Here is a 20495-nt window from a genome sequence, read left to right on the forward strand (position 1 = left end):
TAATCTGACTTCCATTCTACAGTAGTTACTTGACTGTGCCCATGTTTAAGCCTAAAGATTAATATTTCTCTGAACCCCAATTGAACAAAAGATGACAAAGCTTCAGCTCTTCTAAGAACCAAAGATACATAGCTCAGGAATAAGGCTTTAATCTGGTTGATTTTTAGAAACTTTCAATCTGCTCCTTTACAGTAAGTCTGCGTGCTAAAATAGGTATGAATTTTGAAAATAAAACTCCAGAACAGCAGCTTTACATATTCCACAGCTTATATTTTCATTCCTGCCAAGAAGCAGGATCTGTTCTCTGTGCTCAGTTAAAAGTAGTGATGGAATTGAGGTGTGCCCTCTTCCAGCACAGCTGTTCAGCACATGCCACACCTCAGGCTGGAGCTGTCACTTGGAACAAGTGCCTTCAGTATTGAAACAGCTGAGCAAAGCACTGACACCCGAGTGAGACAAGATGCTCTACAGCCATAGAGAGAAGGGGGAATCAAACTATGATCCTTTTGGAGACATTTCCAGCCAAACCACATTGGTTTTTCCTTTAACATCTTCCTGACTGTATTGGGATGGGATGGGTCAACTTTATACAGAGCAACCTTCATTGTCCTGGGAAGGTGTGAAGAGCACACCAGTGCTCCACAACATCCAGCGTGGCCACTTGGCATCCCCTCACCAGTGGACTGGGGGTGGGAAAGATCTTGGGAGGGGACAGTCAGGACTCAGGACAGCTGACCCAAACTGACCTAAGGGCCTCTCTCTGCAGGGTTCCAGAGGTTCTGCCAGGAGCCTACTCCAACACAGGCTTCCATGGGCTCTCAGCCTCCTTTGAGCATCCACCTGTTCCAGCACGGGCTGCAGGTGGATCTCTGCTCCCCCTTGGGCCTCCATGGGCTGCAGGGGCACAGCTGCATCTCCTGCAGGGGAATCTCTGCTCTAGCACCGGGAGTAGCTCCTGCCCCTCCTTCCTTACAACCTGGGTGTATGCAGGGCTGTTTCTCCCACATATTCTCACTCCTCTCCCCACCTGCTATTGCTGTCCCACAGCAACTTTTTTCTCCTTAAATCTTTTATCCCAGAGGCATTACCACTGTCACTGTTGGGCTCGGCCGTGGCCAGTAGTGGGTCCATCCTGGAACTGGCATTGGCTCTTGCAGACATGGGGGAAGCTTCTGGCAGCTTCTCACAGAAGCCACTCCTGTAGCCCCCTGCTACTTAAACCTGGCCTTATAAGCCCAGTGCAGCAACAAATGGATACCTTTAGATAAAAATGAAATCATTGCAGTAGCAAAGAAACCAGGCTATTGTGTGGCAACTCCAAGAGGGAACAACATCCTCCCCTTTCTGCCTTCAGTGCTGAGAAAGCTGAACAAAATCGTTTTCAGGGGGAGCTGTGGGAGATGGTGCTGGTGTTGTGCTTGATAAATTCTGGCTGTAGCACAGGCAGTGTCGACAGCAGCAATTTTCCTCCTCTGGCCTAAGGAACTGTGGTCCAGCACTGAGATGGATGCACAAAAATGCAAAGTCATCTGTGCTTCCTGGCCAGGTAACAACAGTGAGGTGCAGGGAAATGTCATCTGTTACTGTTTAACAGGAATTTCCATCGTTAGCACTGCACTTCTGCTCCACTGCTACCCTGCTGGTGCCCATCAGTAAAACATAGCTTTATGCCATTTTATTTACTTGGTTTTTAATTCTCTCTTGCTTCAATTACACGCAGATGGAACCTGCATGATCTTGAAGGCCACCATTGATGTCCAATGCTCTGGAAGCAAAAAGTCTTTAAGAAGCAAAATACAGGAGTTTTTCAGCAGTTCTTTATTTATAATGTAGGCTTAAGCAATCATTACAATGTAGAAGGGAGACACACTTACAGCAATTATTTATACCAGTTTAGAACAAAAAACTGCACAGGGAGAGGTCAACTCTCAGTACAAACTAGCAACTAAACCACAATAATTTACCATTAGAAACAATTTATTTTTCAGCTGTGACACTGCTTTTACAATATGCAAAAACACAAACAATAGAACTATCCAAAGTGTTTTGTCACATTCTTTCTACATTGAATTTGGCAACATTTTATATTAAATTTTACTGATTATACTAACGTTTAAGAACTAAACAAGTGAAAAGCTGTACTTGGGTACAGTTACATCCATTTATTTCAAAGGTTTAAATAACACTTTTAACTATTGAGATTATCTCCTAACAGTTTTTGTTTACGCAAAAACCATCTCAAAGCCTCATTTGCACAATGCATCAGCTACTGTATCAAGATTGGTGGGCTACACCACAGGCACTACTGTTTATTATATTCTGTAATAAGGAGCTTGTTTTTCAAAGAAAGGAAGGTTTAATATTTTCTAAGAATCATGCTTTTTTTTTTTTTTGCTTTTAAGCCATAACAAAAAAAAAAGTTTAGCAAGCACAGCAGTGTAAAATGTCATATAGAACACAGTGACTACACAGTTACTAGAAGTTTCACATCCAATGCAGTTATGTATTAAAGCATAAGAGGTCATGTAGGCAAGTCTAGAGCCAACAGAAATCTGCAGTGTGTGGTGGAAACCAGCCCCTTACGTGTGTTATTTGGTGCATTTTGGAACAATCCCGGATCCGCGAGTCTGGTGTCCCTCCACATGTGGGTGGGCAGACAACATCCTTCTGGATTGCCTTGACTGGAACACGTGTCATGCCAAGGGGTCTGCACATTTCTGTCAGCTTTAGGAGACTGGTATTGCAGCAATAACTTACTTTTATTTTAAGGAAAAAATCCAACTCTTAATGATTCTATCAATAGCGTTCCAAAAAACATTACTTAAAAGTACAAAAAAAGAGATTACAGTGGTCAGACTCCCGGTATTATCAAAAAGCCAGTATCACCCCCCACCCCCCACCCCTGAACCCTTTTATTTTCGGTATTTAAGAAAAGCCAATCAACTGCCATTTAAAAGAAGTTAAGAAAAACAAGCCCCTGTATTGGAAAGAAACATTCGCAGTTTATTAGATCACAAGCTGGTTTCACCTGTCAAATTTTTAAGTGTTTTCTCAAAATAGTTGGGCTTTCTAAGGTGCCCAGCCTGCTGGGCACAGTCAGAAAAAGGCATTTTGATAACATTTAAGAACTCCCTGCTTGCATTTTACAAATGTTTTCACATTTTTAACTGCCTTAAGCCTGTTGTCCTTGTTTGTATTCAGCGGAAGGATGAGTGGAACAAAACGTGAAGGTGGAAGAACCAAGCCTACACAGTTAAGGCTGCATGCATGTGACTGAGAGTTGCTGCTGTGCAGTCAAAAAAGAAATGTGGAAAAACTCAGTTTTTAGAACACCCTACAGAAACAAAACACTGCAATCCAATATGGCTTATTCTGATGCATTTACCATGAAGCTACTAGTAATTCATCCTACTAGGCTACTTTTGTGCAACAGCATCTGCTATTTTGATGGCATCTCCCTCCCCCACTACCCCCCAATAACTCTACCAACTGCAGGTTTCTTCCTTGCATTATATATTGCTTTATTGTCAATTTTTATTCCTGCTTTTCAAACTTTTTTAAATACTTAAATGACGATCCGTTCCATATAGTTTGACTTAAACTGTAATAAGTCCCATTGTTCTATTTTTTAACCTCACTATTACAAGGCGCTCTACAAAAGCTTGCAAAAAAGCCAAATTTTCATTAAATTCATTTGCTGAAGTTAACTACTCGACAATTTTTTTTTTCTTCTATGATTTAAAACTTTACAAAGAGAGTTATAAAAAAGGTAAATGGGATTTGGCACCTTCAGAAAAAATTAAAAGTGTAACTTAGATCAAAAAAATGCAGAAACAAAATCATTGATATTTACAAATTAAAACACCACTGAAGATTATGTCTTACTACGCTCTTTCATTTGTTTTCTCTTTTAGAGTACTTTCAGACCGTCTGTTACCGAGTATCTTAAAAAAATCACTGATTACAGATTGGAATGGATAGAGACAGATTCGTTTTCTCACAGTTCCTCCTCGGCGTTCAGTAGTCTGGCAGCTTCTCCTCTCCTAGGAAATACGAGGCGCCGAGCGATCATTCGTGGTCGTCTTCTTCAGCTTGACGCCGCGCCGGATGGCGTTGAGCATATCCTCCCCCTGCGGGGCATCGCCGGGGCTCAGCTCGCCGGGCTCCAGCTCCGCGGGCCCCGCGGGCGCCAGGCTGCCGACCCCATCGCGCTCGCCCTCCTCGCCCTCGGGCACCGCCTGCCTCTGCTCCTCGGCGGCGCCCGCTCTCTGGCCCGACGCCGGAGGGTTGACAGCTGCCTGCCCGCTCCACGAGGGCACGCTGGTGACAGCCTGCCCGCCCTCTCCCGCTGCTGGAGACTCCAGGCTTTGCTCGGGGCACTCTTCTGTCCCAGCGAGGGCACCGGGCAGCCCCCCCGGGATATCGGGGACGGTTGGCGTTTTGACGGGGATCACCGGCGTCTTGATGGGAATGGGGCCTCCGCCGATGGTGCCGCGCCGGACCGAGGGCTTGGTGGAGGGCGTCCGTCGGATGGTGGCGACGCCGGGGGTGGCCATGACCGGTCCCAGCGTGGTTGGCAGACCTGCGGTGGAAGCAGGACGCTTGGTTTGAAACATTCTGCGATAGGACTGGCTAATGTCACTGTTTCTTGGGATGGTGGAAGATTTGTCAAACTCCTGTTGTTCTGCCTCCTGGTCACCACTCACAGAGAAATAATCATAATCTGAAACTGATGCCAAAAGACAGAGTTAGGATCAAGCTGGAGCAGACAGCTGAGTCGCGTCAGTAAGTCTGAAGTACGGACAGGTAGCTAAAAAAGCCTGGAGTCAGTAAGAATGAAAGGAGTTTCCACCTTTAGAAGGAAGAAAGTCCAAGGTTCTGTGACCAAGATTTGATGCCTGAAGGCATCACAGCAGATCAGTCCTACAGCTGCAGGGGCCCCGTGGCTCTTGTGAAAGAGAACGAGCTCCATATTTGTCACCAACATGAAGATACCAAAACCTACAAGCCACGTGCCACCACTTGTAGATAGAAATACTTGAAAAATGTACTTTAGATTAGGCAAGTGGGTTCAGGGGACTGTGTAACAGTGATTTTAGCAGCAAATTTGTTTATTTTGCAAACAAAGTAAATCCAAGCTGTCAGCTCTGAAAACTCAGCCTCAACTTTAATAATTGCACTGGGTTCCTTCCTCTCCACATAAGTGCTGAGGAAACAAGGCTTGGCAAACATCAAGTCTGGTCTCTCTCAGCTTGCTGTTGTTCTGAAACAGGGTACAAAGCCCAACAACTTACTGCAGCTTTCTAGCTATGCCTAAGTTTCCAATGGAGTCTTTTTCCAATTACAACATTTCTGCCTAGGCAGGAAAATAAAAGGTCACTAAGGGAAACCAAGAGCAGATTGAGGACAGCAAAGCTCATGAGTGTGCATTTGCTGAGACAATAGCTTCGAAAGGACCTAAGAAGTATTGGATGCAATACCAGTGTCATTTACAATTCCAGGAGCCTCTTTAAATTGGTGGCATCCTTAGGCTGAAACTCACTGAAGCGGTGCACAAGAGAATACAATTGTTCAGTACACTATGCAGTAGTGCAGGTTTCTGTATAGTTAATAAATCCAGGCTGCATTCCAAGCTGGAAAAATCTTCCTAACAGCAATGCCAGCCTTCTTCCCCAGCTGCCTACAAAGCCAGCAAGGGATAGCTGCTCCTTGCACCAGGGGGTGAGTGTGTGATGGCCAGGGTGGGAATGCTCTAGAAAGGAACATCTCCTGAATGGGTACCTTGAGATGGGATCGTGTCCTCTGAACAGCACGGAGTTGTTGTCTGGGTGCTGTAGCCACTGGAGCACTGCAAGGAATCCCGACTGCTCCTCTGGGTGTCCAACTGCAGCCCCCTGGACAGAGCAAGTGCCAGCTCCTCACAGGCCTCCATCTCCTCACCCTGCTGCTTACACACAGGAGAGAGACTCATTACACCTGGAAGGGTCAGTCACCTTCACCCACTTTTAGCTAGCTCTCCTCCCCACAGGAGCTTGTCACCATCATAATCCAGCAGGATGGAGCCCAGCCATTAGCTTGGCCATGGGAACAGATGCTTCTTTGGAGTACATTGCTCTATGAAAGTCAGTGCCCAACAGCGCATTCCCTCCTGCCTGCATGGTTTCCACCGACTACACCGGCACCGCTTCCCAGAAAAACACAACATAAAGCCAGCATGGCCATTTCCTTTAGACCAAAGAGGGTATGTGAAATGAGAGCTTCACCCTTGTGGCAGCTGACACCGTCATGCTCCGAGGTCTCTGTGGCTCCTCGGGGGCGGCGGGGGCTCCGCTGGGAGCGGCTCCGTTGACGTCGGGCTCGCGCTTGTCCTTGCGGCGCTGCAGCGTGTTCACCACGGGCTGATCGTACGGGCCCGGCTTGGCCCAGTCCTGGGGAAAGCAGCTCGTTAGGGACAGCCTCCATCAGGAACTGTGCTAAATCACAGGCAAAACTATGCAACAGGGCAATCTTAATGCAACAGATTGTGTGTCAAACTGGATATGCCTTCCTGAATAAGGTGAGGAATTAATTTTGAGGATATTAAAAATCCTCGTTTATTAAACCTATTTCCTTTATTAAAAGGAATCTAAATTTCCCATTCTACCTAAATGTTCTTCTGTGAAGGTATTTAACATTTTGACACTGTAGTTTTATCTAAATGCAATTCCATGGTGTCAAAGCCTACATTTTCAGAATTTCGAGCACAAAAATCACTGTCACACAGCAGAAGGTACAGATAAATGTCCAATCAGTGATGAAACTGTTCCAGGTATACACAGGTTCTAGTATTACATGCTGTTACAGATGTCTTCGGTTCTGAAAAATTAGGCTTGAACAGATTTTTCATACACATTAGTGGAGCAAGTTACTGTGAGTTATCTCTCACTTTACTTACTAACTGAAATCTAGTTTATAACGATAGTCTGTACTGAACAAAGACTAACCTCACTCTGAATTACTGGTGCTAAATTTGAAACAGAAATTCCTCAGGCCATGAGGTCTGTATTCACTTGGGGCTCTATTAAGCAAAGTCCTGAGGGTGTCCAGAACCCACACGCTGCGCACAAAGAGCTTGACTGATCCAGGCCCTGTGCTGGCATGCAGAACCAGTGCTAAGCAGCAGCACCCCCAACACCAGCTGCTCCAGGGGCAATCCCAATCCTAAAAGTTTTCCTTCACTGAGACAAAGGCTGCTTTAAAAATGGAAGGAACAACTAGTGCATGAGAATGGGCCCCAAACCCTCCCAGCTGCCTGCTGGGCAGCCTCCCACAGCCTTCTGATGGACAATTAATGATGGACCAAGACCACACTGCGGGCTTTTTGAGGTGTCTCAGTCCAAGAAACCAGAAGTGCAAGGCTGCTGAACTGACAGACCTCCTTGGACAGACAGGTATTGGTTTTGTTAACTCATGTGAAACTCTGCTTTGCCTTCACAGCTGTGTCTCTGCTCTCATAGTGTTTTGTTGTGAAAGAGATTGGCAAAGAGCTTCTAGCAGAGACACAACAAATGACCCTGAAGCCCCAGCACCACTGTGGCCACCCTGGATGTATCCCAACAGTCTCCAGCTGCTGGAGAGAGAGTAGGGGCATCTGTAACAAGTTATGTCAATTCAGATGTATATACATGGGTCCTGTGGTGCCTATGCAGTATTACACAACCATCCACAGGCACTTAAAATCTGCACAGTGACTGATGACTGCACATCAGCCCTGCTGAAGATCCAGAGCAACAGACAAGAGACCTTCCCCCTTTGCTCTAGGGCAGAGTCTCCCAGGGGAACCACCTGGCAGGGATGAACTTTCAGGCTCTAGCAGAGCAGACATGTTTTGATGCCAAGTAAAATCCCTGCAGATCCAGCTGGAGCAACTGAGAGAAGATACTGCACTCTTTTTTGGTGGTCTCCCCAAGAGAGCAAAATGAGCTAGCTGGGTGAGCACATCCAGACTGTGACAATAAAGCTTCAGTCACCACTTGGGTTTACCTGGTGCTGAGCACCTTCTTAAACCACTCCAGCTGGATCTAGGAGAGTGGGCCTGCCTACAGCCACAGGGAGAACATCAGGCTGTCCAATGTATGGTCCCACTGAAACAACTGCATGCCCTTCCCTGCTCAAGTGAGCATTTTGACCATGATAAATAAACTTTTTTCCCCCCCTAAATAGAGCCCAGGTGTTTTCACCAATGTTTCAGAGCTAAATTATTCCTTCCTACCTAGATGTTGTCAGCTTTGGTATGTTTCAGTTGGTGCCAGAATGCACAAGGTCATTCAGAAATACCCACAACCAGATTTTAGGTGTGATTTTCACCATGCAGTGCCCATTCAGAGTGATACCAAACAGAGCAAATCACCCAGGAATTACACGGACCGAAAGGGAGCAACAACTGCTGTGTGCATGCTGTTGGTATGAGGAGGTGAGGACTGCCACAACAAAAGGAACACAAACCTTCCAGCTAGGGATCTTAGATGATGGCAACATGCCTGGCCCAATGGTGTAATAATGAACGTAGTCTGGAAGGAGGGCTGAGGGAGCCCGAGTCCACGCGCGGGAGACAGGCGGGAAATGAGGGAAAGGACCTGCACCAACTGAAGCTACGGATGGGTCACTTGATAAACTACAGTGATAAAACCCATTAGACAACTGGAAATGAAACAAATAAAAAAAACAAAAACAGAGAAATTAATATAAACAGGATGAACACGAAAATACACTGTGACTGATGTTCTAGGGAGAAAATATCTGTATCTTAAAACAAAAGAAAGGAAATTCTTCAATTTGCTGCAAATAAAAACCAGAAAATTGATACAATGTTTGTGAAAAGTGAGATCACCTGAAAACTGTTATCTATAACAAATTTCAGGCATCAATCTAGCGGTCATTGTCTCCAGGCTGAGCAGCTTTTCCTTCTGTCCATGAAAGCAGCACACTGTGAAAAAGCCTTTGCAATTTAGGTACCCTGCAGACTCTGGACATAGAAAAAGAACTTTTCCAATCCTGAAGTCATTTGCATTGGTGGTATTTAGTCTGTAGTGTAGCTGGACAGAGAGGAAAAGCATAAAGCCTTCAAACATGACATGTTCTGGCTGTGTGATGATATGAAAGAACAAAACAACAAAAACCAACAGCAAGGATTTACCAGATGAGAAAGGAGACTGCTATCACTTCCTCCCCCAATTTAGAGTGTATCCCATGTAATTTATTCCAACCATGTCTATTTTGATTTCCTTTTTGGTAAAAAAAAAAAACAACCAATAATCAGTGTAAAGTATGCTACCTAATGGGAGAGATGAGAGAAGCCACAAACAGCACAACCTGGGCAAGGTGCTTTTGGTCAGGCAACCAGCTGGATTTGGACAGCATTCCACAATCTCTTTGAGTAGAAAAGCTGGAAAATGACCTTCTCTTAGAAAACGACCTCTGTAAAATGCCCAATTTGTAGCTTCTCCCAGTAGCTAGTTCAAAGGCAATTGTGGTTTTTATTCAAACATATTGACATCTAAGGGAGCGTGCAGCAGTTCCTGGTCTCATCCCCACAAAGAGGAATCCTGGCTGCATCCCATGCATGGAGGTTTTGTCAAAATGTTGCAGGGTTTGGATAACGAGCTAGTAGGTTTGTATGTCTTGGAGATGAAGTTTTTCACCTTATCTGTGGAGGCCCAAGCCCCCATGGTGGAGCCTGAGCTGACTGAGGTGGGGGAACTGCACTCGCTCACTGACTGGCAGGTTTCAGAGGCTTCTGAAGAGGCAGAGCTGGACGAGTTCTGCAGCATAAAACAGCACCGCAATGCAGGGAAAGGATACACAAGCCACCAGAAACGAAAAAAATCACAAACAAAAAGACAAAAAGCACATATACAGAGACACACAGGAGAGGGAAGGATGAGAGAAGCAAAGGGTTAGGATTTTAAAGATCAATTAGAAACTGCTCAAAACTATTGCTAATGTTCATGAACTCTATGAAAAAAAAAGAAGCCATTTGCTTAATGCGAGAACTTGCCACACTGCTTAGGAATGAGGGATTGAGGCAGAGACCTCAACTCCTCATTGCAATTTCAGCATCTCAATTCTGCTGCTGTCTCAGAGCAAGAAGCTGAGGGACCTGAGGGCACCTGTGGTCCAAACATGCAGTATACTGAGACAACTGATTTATACAGAAAAGCAGATCATCAGTAATTCAAAGACACAAAGTTTAGATTTAAAACATGGAGTAGCGAACATCACTTACATTCACAAGTTCTCATACATTCTGATCTGCAAAAGTGCTTGTGAAAAGCTCACCTGAGTTCAAGTATTATGGAACAGAGAAAGAAGTGATACTTACCAAAACTGGAGGTTTCCAAAGTGCATGACCTGTATGCATGTGCCTCTGCAGGTAGGATGCATACACCAAGAGCACTCTGACTCAAACCCTCCTGCCCAGCAGCCAGCAGGAAGGTACATGCACTCTGCTGAGGGCACAAGTGCTGGCATGTGCTTGCCACCTGCCTTCTCCCAACTGCTGAGGCAGAAAATACCAGGGACTTGGATGGAGAGTAAAGGAAAATGCAGGACACAAAATGTCCACTGAACACATCAAACATTTTGCTCCTACCTAGGAACTTCTCCAATTTTCAGTGCACACCTTTATGTACCTTTGCTGCTGCCAGACCTCTACAACAGCATCTAATTCAACTGCACAAAGGCCAAGGTGAATAACCACATGAACCATTTTACCAACTACAATGCTCTTCCACATCTCCCCCTCGAAGTGGCATCCTGCTCTGCGGGGATGTGTGTCCAGGTCCAACCGAGAACTTGGACGTGGTCAGGAACACTGGCAGAGTTGTCAGGGCAGTACTGAGCTCTGTTCACTCTCAGAAATCCAACACTAGCAGGACCTATTCATCCTTTAGTAGCCAAGGACCTGTGAAACAAGTCTATAAAAGGTGTTTTATGACAGCAGAGAGAATGTGCTGCTGTATCCAGTTTGTGTAGAAAAGACAGCGATTTCAAGGACTGACATGTTGCAGAGGAAGGGAAATGTCACCTGAAGTAAAATTGTCCAGTTAAACTTAGATAAGATCTGGGGTGAGTTTGCAATAGAAGGACAGCTGGGTATGAGGCAGTGTAGGGGAGTAACTTCTCCTAAAACCCACAAGTTGTCTCACTGCTCACCAGGAGCTACAGATGGGTAATTACAGCCAGCACCTGGGTAGAAGGAAATGTAGGTGTCCCAGGATGGAACACTGTCACCATAAGGATTTTGGTGAAGGCTGCTGGGGCAGCTGATAAGTCAACAGAGTATCAGGATCTTGAGCTTACTGGTAAACTGTGATTTAAGTGAAAGTTTGCAAAGGCTGCTAAAATTTTTAAAAGCATGTAGAGTGATGGAGTATTTTATAGAAATAACACTCATGCCACCCTATGCTGACATGAGATGATCTGAAGGTGACCTGTCAAATGTGCTTAGGTTGCAACTCTGCTCAGCTAACAAGGCTTGTATTCAAAGGGCAGGAAGAGTTGAGGTGAAGGTACAATCAGAGGGAACAGCAACAAATGACACATGGCTGTTAAGGACAGCAGTGAAGTGGTGTACCTGATGATGCAGTGGCATGATATTTAGTGGAACTTGTCACATTCTTGATTTAATGCAACTCCTTTTACAGGAAAAAAGCCTCTAAAAATAAGAATACTGATGAAGATGAGCTGCAGTTGACTCTGCCATCAGTCATAACCATGGACATGAGACTATTACCTCTGTCCCTAGAGAAAAATACATTATAGAAAACTAGCTTTTACACTAAACTCCAGAGTTCTGCCTGACATTCCAGGTACTTCAGCAAAAGAAGCTCTCAGGAGAATACTCACACCATTGTTATGGTTTAGCCAGGAAAAAAAAAAACAAGACAGAAAAATAGAATTACAGAAAATACTTTCTGAAACCTCCTACTTATGGCCTGAATGACCCTCCAGGGTCTGCATGCTCTGCACATGGCAGGAGAGATAGGAAGGGTCTGAATGCCAAGCACAGCATCTCCCATGCTACCTTGTTTTCTACAGATGCCCCAGGGGTGACAAGTAAGAACTTGGGAATTTACATTTAATACACTATTAGTGTTCACAAGACAGAAATTTCACAAGGTTTTGTCATGTAACAGTAGAGGGAGCTAATAAATGAGGCTTATTACCAAAAAAGATGCATTATATAAGGTCAAAAATGCAGATTCTGAAGATGAAAAGTATGGGGGGAAAAGACTGGAATTGGTGAACTTATTTTTTTAATAAAATGACTCCTCCAAAATGAAAAAAAGATGACAAAAAGGACTCTCCCACTAATTCAGTGTGTCTGTTTTCAGCAAGAAAAGCTGGACAGAGGCTGAACCAAGATGCCATGGGGAAAACATCCTGGAAGCTGATGGAAATGCAAGAGGTGGTGGTACAGAAACAGGGTCTCCTCATCTTCAGAAACGTGCAAGGCACAGAGACAGGGAATCTCTGGTCTTGCTAAAAAAGGATTCCAGCAATGGAGAGGGAGGCAGAAGAATACTGAACTCCTAAAGGAAAAGCACAAGGAAAACATTGACTGGCAGCAGGTCAAAGGATGCTCGGGTCAGACTGGAGAGCCAGTCCTGAATGGCTCCAGCCAGGTGTGGGAAGGACAGACTTCCCTTCTTACCATAAAGTACATGAGGGACTGAAAAGAGAAACTGCACAACTGCTGCTTGGGCAAAGAATCCCAGACTTTGGAGTGCTTGTTCTAGATGCACAAGCCTTGGCACACCCTCTCCTGGGAGCACGCACACAGGGCAGACCAATTTCTACTTCCCAGCCCATGGTGTGAGAAATTTGACCATCAGACCTGTTTCACCTTGCTTTAGTAGACTCCTTTTTTAAAATGACTGTTTTGTTTGAATAATTTTTAAAATCAGTTCTTCCACTTTAGCTGTTTTTTTTTCCCACAGCTGCAATAATGGCAGTTCTGCTCTGTTCTAAAATTATCTCTTCTGAGAAAAAGCTTAAAATTGACAGTATAAAGCTAAAGCTTTATGCTCTGCAGTGACAAGCAGTGCCCCAAATGTACATTTGGACAAGTGTAGCTTGGTCTCTGGTTTCTCAGACGAGCCATGGATAGTGTCCCACTGCTTGGTGTGGTATGTATAAGTGCCAGCAGGGATATAAAAAAAAGATTTTCTGAGCTACTGGACTGTACAATTATATTTTCCATCTGCTGTCCTACTAACCTATAAAAGGATCATGGTTATCTTGGATTACTTGCATCCTTTGTTTGCTATGTTTTCCACTCAGACATGGCATTGCTTTCTTAACCCTCTCCCGTTCTCAAACAGGAGACAGAGATTCCTGGACAAGGGTTTCCCAGGAGACCAAATCCTAATGATGAGCATGGTCCAATGTCCCTCTAGAGCCAGTGGAAGATGGGCTCAGCTACTTTTAGAAAAGCTCTGGATACTGACTCAAGGTCACCTCCTGAATTTGTCTAATTTCCAGGAATCTGCCTCTACTGACTCTAGATAAATATCTCTGTATTTATCTTTCTAGTCAGGGACAAACTATTGTGAAGTAACTTAGAAAAGGAATTTTAGAAGAAACAAGTATCTGGTGATAAGTTACAGATGTGTTTCAGTTTCAACTTGATTTTTGGGTTTTGTTTTGTTTGTTTGCTTTTGATAGGTTTTTTTATTCTGTTTTGGGATTTCTTTTAAGGTCTGATTTGGAAGCATTTCCTAATTTAAATGGAAAACTGAACAGCTGTAACAATATATTTCCCCTATTCTAACTTGCAGCTATTTCAAGCAATAGAATCTACTCAAAAGCAGGATCTTTCTAGCTTTATAACCTGTACATGCAGAAGCAACTTCACATTCAGTTTCCCTCCACTGTTTAGGGAAAGTGCTTTCCAGATCATTCTAAGTAAAGACTTATCTCTCTGCTGTCTGACAGCGTATCAACATTTTTATCTTCATCTGCTTCTTTCTCTCCTTTTGCTTTCACCTCCGTGAAGTCACAAGGAGCCTGTAAAATCCAACTGTGTAAGTGCTTCCCTACATGTTCACTTCAAATCCAGTGGATCCTACTACTATCATGCCCTGGATCAAACATCACTATACTCCTATCACACCATGTGATCACAGACACTCCCAGGCCTCAGTTTGTCTACCACACAGGGCAAGGTGTGGGTTTAGCAGCAGCAGCCACATCCAATGCCCAGCCAGGAGCCACTCTGTGCTTCCAGCAGCTCTGCCAGAAGGGCTTTGTATGAGGTCACTGTGTGTCATGGGCAAGGCTGGCCATGCCTGACCTTACACCTGGCATTTAAAGAAACTGTTCCACTCCAGAAAGAGACCTGTGATGCTTTTCCAGCTGTTCAGCTACACCCAAATGTACCCTTTTAATTAGGATTAAAGCCTTTTACAGTGACCTTCCCTCATGTACAGCCATGTGCTACAGGCTAACACTTTTACTCCCAGCAACTGCAGAGAGGTGCTCCTCACACACCAGAAAGAGCAGTCTGTTTTGTAATTGCTCTTTTTCCTATCCTCTATGCTAAGTGTGATAACAGTAAACACTTACTACTCTTACTAACAACTACAGGCTGGAAAGCAATCTTCATTTTGTCAGACTTCTCTCCTCTGGTATGGTCTGTATCTTCTTTCAATCTCCAGTTACTCTTTGTTTGAGATTCCCACCAACTCCCCACCCCCCATCTGTGATTTTGAGGAAATTCAATTTAGTTTTCAGTGACACTTGCTTGCCTAAAATATAGGTGAGCTTATATACATAATAGCTTCACAGAACTCATATATTCACATTCCTAAAATATGGAATTATACATGGCCCCCTTCTACTTTTTTTTCTAAAACTCATTATCAAATGAAAAAGGGCTTTGTTGATCCAACATATGCCACAGCATGTACCTAGCAAACACCATCAAAGTGTCCACCTGCACAAAATATACAGCTTTTATTCTCCTTTGCTGGTTCCAGAGTTTGCTTTTCTGCCCTCTCAGTGTCACTACTAGAAACAATGTCATCAGTGCTTGAGACAGAGCAGCAGCCTCCTCCCACCCAGCACCAAGCACAGCCCCAGGGAGATCTGTCAGTTGGTTAGAGACACACAACACGGGTGATGTTGCCCACTGAACAGCTCCTGCTCAGCTCACAGTCACCTGTCAGCACAACACACACAATTTACTTAGTGCTGAACATACAAAGCAAGACACTTAAGCAAAGATGAAGCAGCCAGGCAATGATCTGTTACCTTTTCCTCTGTGTAAAGGTAAACAGAACCAGAGACATACAGAGCACATACCTATTTGTTATACCAACACACTACACTTGTGACACTGCTGCAGCCTTCTACAGCTCATGAAAAGCTCAAGGGTTGCTTGGATCAGTTTGCAACCTTATGGAGAGTTTCTAAAATGAAGTGAAAGCATATGAACTTAGCTGGTGTAAATCAGCGTGACTCCCATCGACTTTCAGGATGTTCTGCCACCTAACACCAGCCTAAGTTCTCTCCTCTGTTTAACAGGGGAATTTGCAAAGAGAGGTGTTGGTTTTTTTCATGCTAAGAGCAATTGCAAATTTACATCCTTGTCTGCAAACACAGCATCATCATGTGGATTACTGCCCTTTTATGCAGGTGCAGTGGATACTATGAAAACCAAAGATGATGCTAGCATGTGTAACTGATGTATGTATCTTAAAAGTCAGCTTCCTTACCTTGTTACTATTCCAGTTTACTTTATTATTGCTCATTTACTTTTTTGCATTTCACTTAGGTTAGCCATAGCCAATCTAAACAAAACATTCATTTTATTAGTGTGCACAAAGTTCTTCAGGATGTCATCTATAAAAAAAAGCTGCTGTGTCCAGACTCGGGACAGAAGAGGTATCATTTGAAAAGAAAACATTTCTATTAAAATGAAAGAAGGAAATAAATTTTAAAACCATTGAGTTTCCCTTGAGACTGTGTTCCAAGCCTAAAAGAACCAGTGTTGTTTTGGATGATACTTTAAAAATTTCTCTAAGGGTACTACTTAGTAAATGTTCTGCAAAAGGCAAGGGTCTGTGTGCTATCAAAGGTGGTCTAGGGTGGTTTCCATGGGCAGGTGACACTTGATAACCACTAACATTTGCTGACTATGAGGATTAACACTCCCCAACCATGCCTATAACTACCTACTCCCCAACATGTAAAAAGGAGTGCAACTACATTTTTGAAGTAAAAGACAGTTTTTCTTCAGTGACCTCAGGGTGTACTAAAGTAATACTCAGCAACAGGATACTAGGTCCTTTTCAGTTCGTAGGTAAATTTTCAATGGGATTTATAATGTGAGAAGGCAATTCAGCCTTGATTAAAAATATTACAGTTGCTGTGGGGTTTCTTAAAAAAAACCCTCAAAAAACAGCAAAGAAAATTCAGGTGCTGAAAGATACAGGCCACAGAGCATTGCAAATCTCTGCCTGCAGATGGCCAGTGAGTTTTTAGAGGAAGGATGCCATGAACAGAGTAGCAGCTTCCTTCTGCAGACCCAAAAACGCTCAGTTTGCTTATATTTGTAGGGAAATCCTCTCCATGTGACTGGCTTCAGGATAATATGAAGTTGTAATCTGTGACTACACAAAAACTCATTTCTTATGAGTTCCATGAAAAATTAATAATACCTCCCATTTTCATGCAGAAACCTTATTTATGCAAGGTTCTCAGCTGAGAGTCCAAAATTCAAGTCTGTCCACAGAAAAAGGTGTCATAAAAAATGGCTAAACAAATTCCATATGATAATGCTGGTAGCATTTAGAGTATCCCAGACCCATTGCAGAGGAGGAATTAAAGAAGTCTCTCTAATGCCAAAGGCACCAGCATCAGTACTATGGCTGTCAAAAGGATGTTCTGGCATCAATATTTGCCCATTAAACAACAAAGAGCCACCAGATATTAACCACTTGCAACCTGTGCAGGATATTAACTGGTAAATTCAGTGGGTAAAGTGAATATTATTCCCTCATATAAGGTGGGTCTTCTTGCTCTTGGTTGTCTGTATTTATCTCAAAGTTAGGCATCTAGGCTCCCTCCAGGACCAGAGGGAAAACTGTACAGCCCAAGAGCAACTCATCCCTTTTATGCCAAAGCAGCTTAAATCACTCCAGCTAGAGGCCCAACTTTTAGATAAACGAAATGCACTGAGACAACCCTTACCCTCAATGTTTAAACTGACTCTAGGTACCCCAAAACCACACCAGCTCCTTTTTCTGAAAGGTGAGCCAAGTTAGAGAATCCAGCTCACACTGAGGTTTGTGTTCTCATGCTTGCACGTACCTGGTTAGGTGCTTCTGGTGGCATGGGGGATGGCGATTTGGACTGGAAAGCATCCTGGGACATGAATCCAGAATCATGGGAGGACACACTGGACAGCCTCATGGGTGCCTGCTGAGGCAGATTGGAGCTGCGATAGCGATAGTGTGAACTAGGTGAGTGCGAGTGCGAGCCACTGGAGCGGGAATCACTACTGTTAACGCTGTTCAGACTGCTGTGAGAGACAAAAGGAACACAGAAAGGAAAGGGGAGAGGAAAAGACACAAGGGTGGGGTGGGGAGAGACCCATATACAGTACAATTAACATTCCACATGTCTCTAGCAACAGGCAGCATAAACCGGAAAAGAAAAATGTTGACAAATTAAATATATATATATATATGCACATATATATCAGTGAAGAACCATAAGCAGCTGCAGTATCCCTGGTGACCAGAGAGAAAATGGCATTTTATCTTGAGTGTCATTCAAATGATCAAATCTTAACCACTCAGACTTCAAACTCAGGTTAGGGATGAAGGAATTGCTACATGTCCTCCCTGAGCATGGCACTTGCTCAGAACGAGTCTGCTGATGGTTCTCTCCTATTTCTGACTCACAGCTGGACCAGATTGTCAATGGCATTTCTAGCAGGGGGACCAAAGACACTGGAGTTCATCTAAAAGTCTGCCCCTGGGCATGCTGCTGCAGACAGCCAGCAGGACAGTGTGTGAGACTTCTGAAAGCACCACCAACCCCCCACACTTCAGAGTACCTGGGACACGTTTTGCTCACTTGAAGGCTTCCTACTAGATAAAACACAGGACAGCACATGGAGTGAAGCCAAGCCACTGGGTATGGAGCTTTAGTCAGTAACAAGGACAACCAGAGAATGAAACCCCAAAATTAATATCCATTAAAACAAACCACAGTGATTTTTCAAAGGAAGAGACTGATTTTTAATCCTCAGAATCCATACATGCCAGCCACAATGTGGGAGCTTGGGAATTTCCTGCTGGGGTGGCTGAGCAGGACTAGCAGGATGTACCAATCTGATGGCAGCTCCCTGCTGCACTGGCAGCAGCCTGGCCTGAGGATGGCTCTAAAAGATGCACAGGTGAGGCTGCACCTCCTGTGCACCAACACCACCTACACACACCCTGCAAGTCAGCAGGGAGCAGAGCAAGAGGAGCTCTGCTTTGTTTTACCCACACACATCAGTCTGTGCCATACAGGTACAAGAAGATGAATTTGATTAGGAAGAGATGATGAATTTTTGGGGGTTTTTTTTGCCATTTTCTTTTATAGCTTCAGGATATTGCATCTTTAAGCCTGTGCTCATTGCTCTAAATATACACATTTTCACATATATATATATATAAAATACTGACTTTTTTATATATATCTGCATGCAGAGACAAGTAGGTGCATAGAAGTTGTGTTCACTTGCTCTGACATGCTGTAGGTAACTTTGCTCATACACAGGGAACCTGCAGAACATAGCTCATAAAACAAACTGAAAGGTAATCATTTGAGAGAAGCTAGAGAGGTGTTGAGCAGAATACACAACAGGGTATCTTCCTTTTCAGTAAAAGGAAAGAGTAAATGTGGACACCAGGATATGGGGGCAACATGCTAATAAACTGTTTTATGAGAGAAAACAGTTTTTACAGAGAAAGCATAGACAGAATCCAGTGTTTCAACATATTTCAGGACAGCATTAGACAGCATTAAATAGTCAAAAAAACTTGTATCAAAAAAGCATTTCCATCTACCAGATTGATAGGGCAATTGTCAAGGATGTTTTTCCCCTTTTCAAATAGTTTAACTTACTGATTAGTAACAGCTACTTAGAATAATCTAAAAAGTCATCACATGAAAAACAGAAAAGGAAATTATGAATGGACAATCTCAAGAGTTTAGATCAGTACAATCTGCTCTTTGATCCAAAATGGATTCAAGAGAACTGAATCAAAAGTATCTCCAAGTTGTGTTGAATTCAAAAGTTGTTCAGTCCTGCCCATCCTTTTTAATATCCCCAGCACATACTGAAATGAGTAAAGACCATGAGGTACTACTGTTGTACTAAGACTTGCTATTTAAGATTTAAGAATGTATACAAATCCATTTCACAGTCTGAACTTGCCTCCTTTTGCCCCCAAACAGGTTAAAAATAAATATTACCAATTGACTTACCTGCAAACACTAGATTTTCTGGACATTGTAGTACTGGGAGAGGATGGAGGAGTCTGGTAAGACCAGCTGTAATCAGAACCTTTCAAATCTAAAATTACCTGATGAAAGATAATCAATAGCATCAAGGATGTGGAAAAAAATTCACCCTATTAAAAGAAAGCATCTGCTTGTCACACAGCATTCATCCCTGCCACAAACTTTCAGTGCCAATTGAGTCTCAGTTCTTTTCCAAAATTATGCTGTATCACACAGGTGAGTCAGTTTCATCCTTGGCTTTCCTGGTATATTAGCATACTTCAACACTAAGGCTGCCACCACAGAAAGAAAGTTCAGATCTGAATGGAAAAAAAACTTTTAGGAAGTAAATTGGAGATTTATTTTTTGCATTAAGGAAGCTTTTCCGGGTTTTGTTTCTTTTGTTTGTTTTGACTTAAAAATTATTACAGCCTTTGAGCTGAAGTACTTTAACATTTTAAACAATTAACTGAAGATTCAGTATTCAACCACAACACAGCTTTACACTTGATAAGGTGATTATAAAGTATGACAAAAAAACTGAGTTCACACAGCAGGGCTGCAGACAAATGTCCTATTTGGATTCATTTAATGACACACATTTTCCTATGCATTTTAAGGACAGCATGGAAAAATGCTCAAATGTTAGACTCCACCAAGCCACACAACCCCAGCAACTTTGTGACTACAAAAACACAGGGATGCTCAAAGGTAGGGCAAGGAGATGACACTCATTTCTCAAACACTCCCCACAGAAATTGGGCATCTTCATACCCCTCAAAGTGTTACTGCTACCACTTCACTCTGTTCTCACCAAATATTTTAGGGGCACTCAGCCCCTGAAAACAAATTTTCACAACAAGATTGGTTTTTTTTCTAAATTCCTCATGTTAAAAATGACCTTGCTGCTGAAAAGCTTCTACAAAACATCACGTTAAACCACTAAACACTAG

At 43.4% G+C, this 20495-nt stretch overlaps 1 protein-coding gene across 11 annotated transcripts in view; it reads right to left on the reverse strand.

Annotated features, from left to right (window-relative positions):
- Positions 1-1795: 1795 nt before the first annotated feature.
- MTSS1 (MTSS I-BAR domain containing 1) overlaps positions 1796-20495 on the reverse strand; it is a 126108-nt gene continuing 107408 nt past the window's right edge. For 3 of the 11 annotated variants that reach the window (XM_071421772.1, XM_071421771.1, XM_071421773.1), the window contains 6 exons: positions 19528-19625; positions 17356-17566; positions 8485-8679; positions 6264-6428; positions 5782-5944; positions 1796-4729 (listed from right to left, as the gene is read on the reverse strand). In XM_071421772.1, coding sequence (XP_071277873.1) covers positions 4044-4729; positions 5782-5944; positions 6264-6428; positions 8485-8679; positions 17356-17566; positions 19528-19625 — 1518 coding nt within the window. In that variant the 3' untranslated portion in view covers positions 1796-4043. Of the gene's footprint in view, positions 4730-5781; positions 5945-6263; positions 6429-8484; positions 8680-9680; positions 9801-17355; positions 17567-19527; positions 19626-20495 lie in introns of all 11 variants that reach the window. The other 8 variants (XM_071421782.1, XM_071421778.1, XM_071421777.1 and 5 more) reach the window with 5 other exon arrangements.

The sequence above is a fragment of the Agelaius tricolor genome, unplaced genomic scaffold (assembly GCF_023055355.1).
Source record: "Agelaius tricolor isolate 1412-34295 unplaced genomic scaffold, bAgeTri1.0.p SCAF_2, whole genome shotgun sequence".
Lineage (NCBI taxonomy): Eukaryota > Metazoa > Chordata > Aves > Passeriformes > Icteridae > Agelaius > Agelaius tricolor.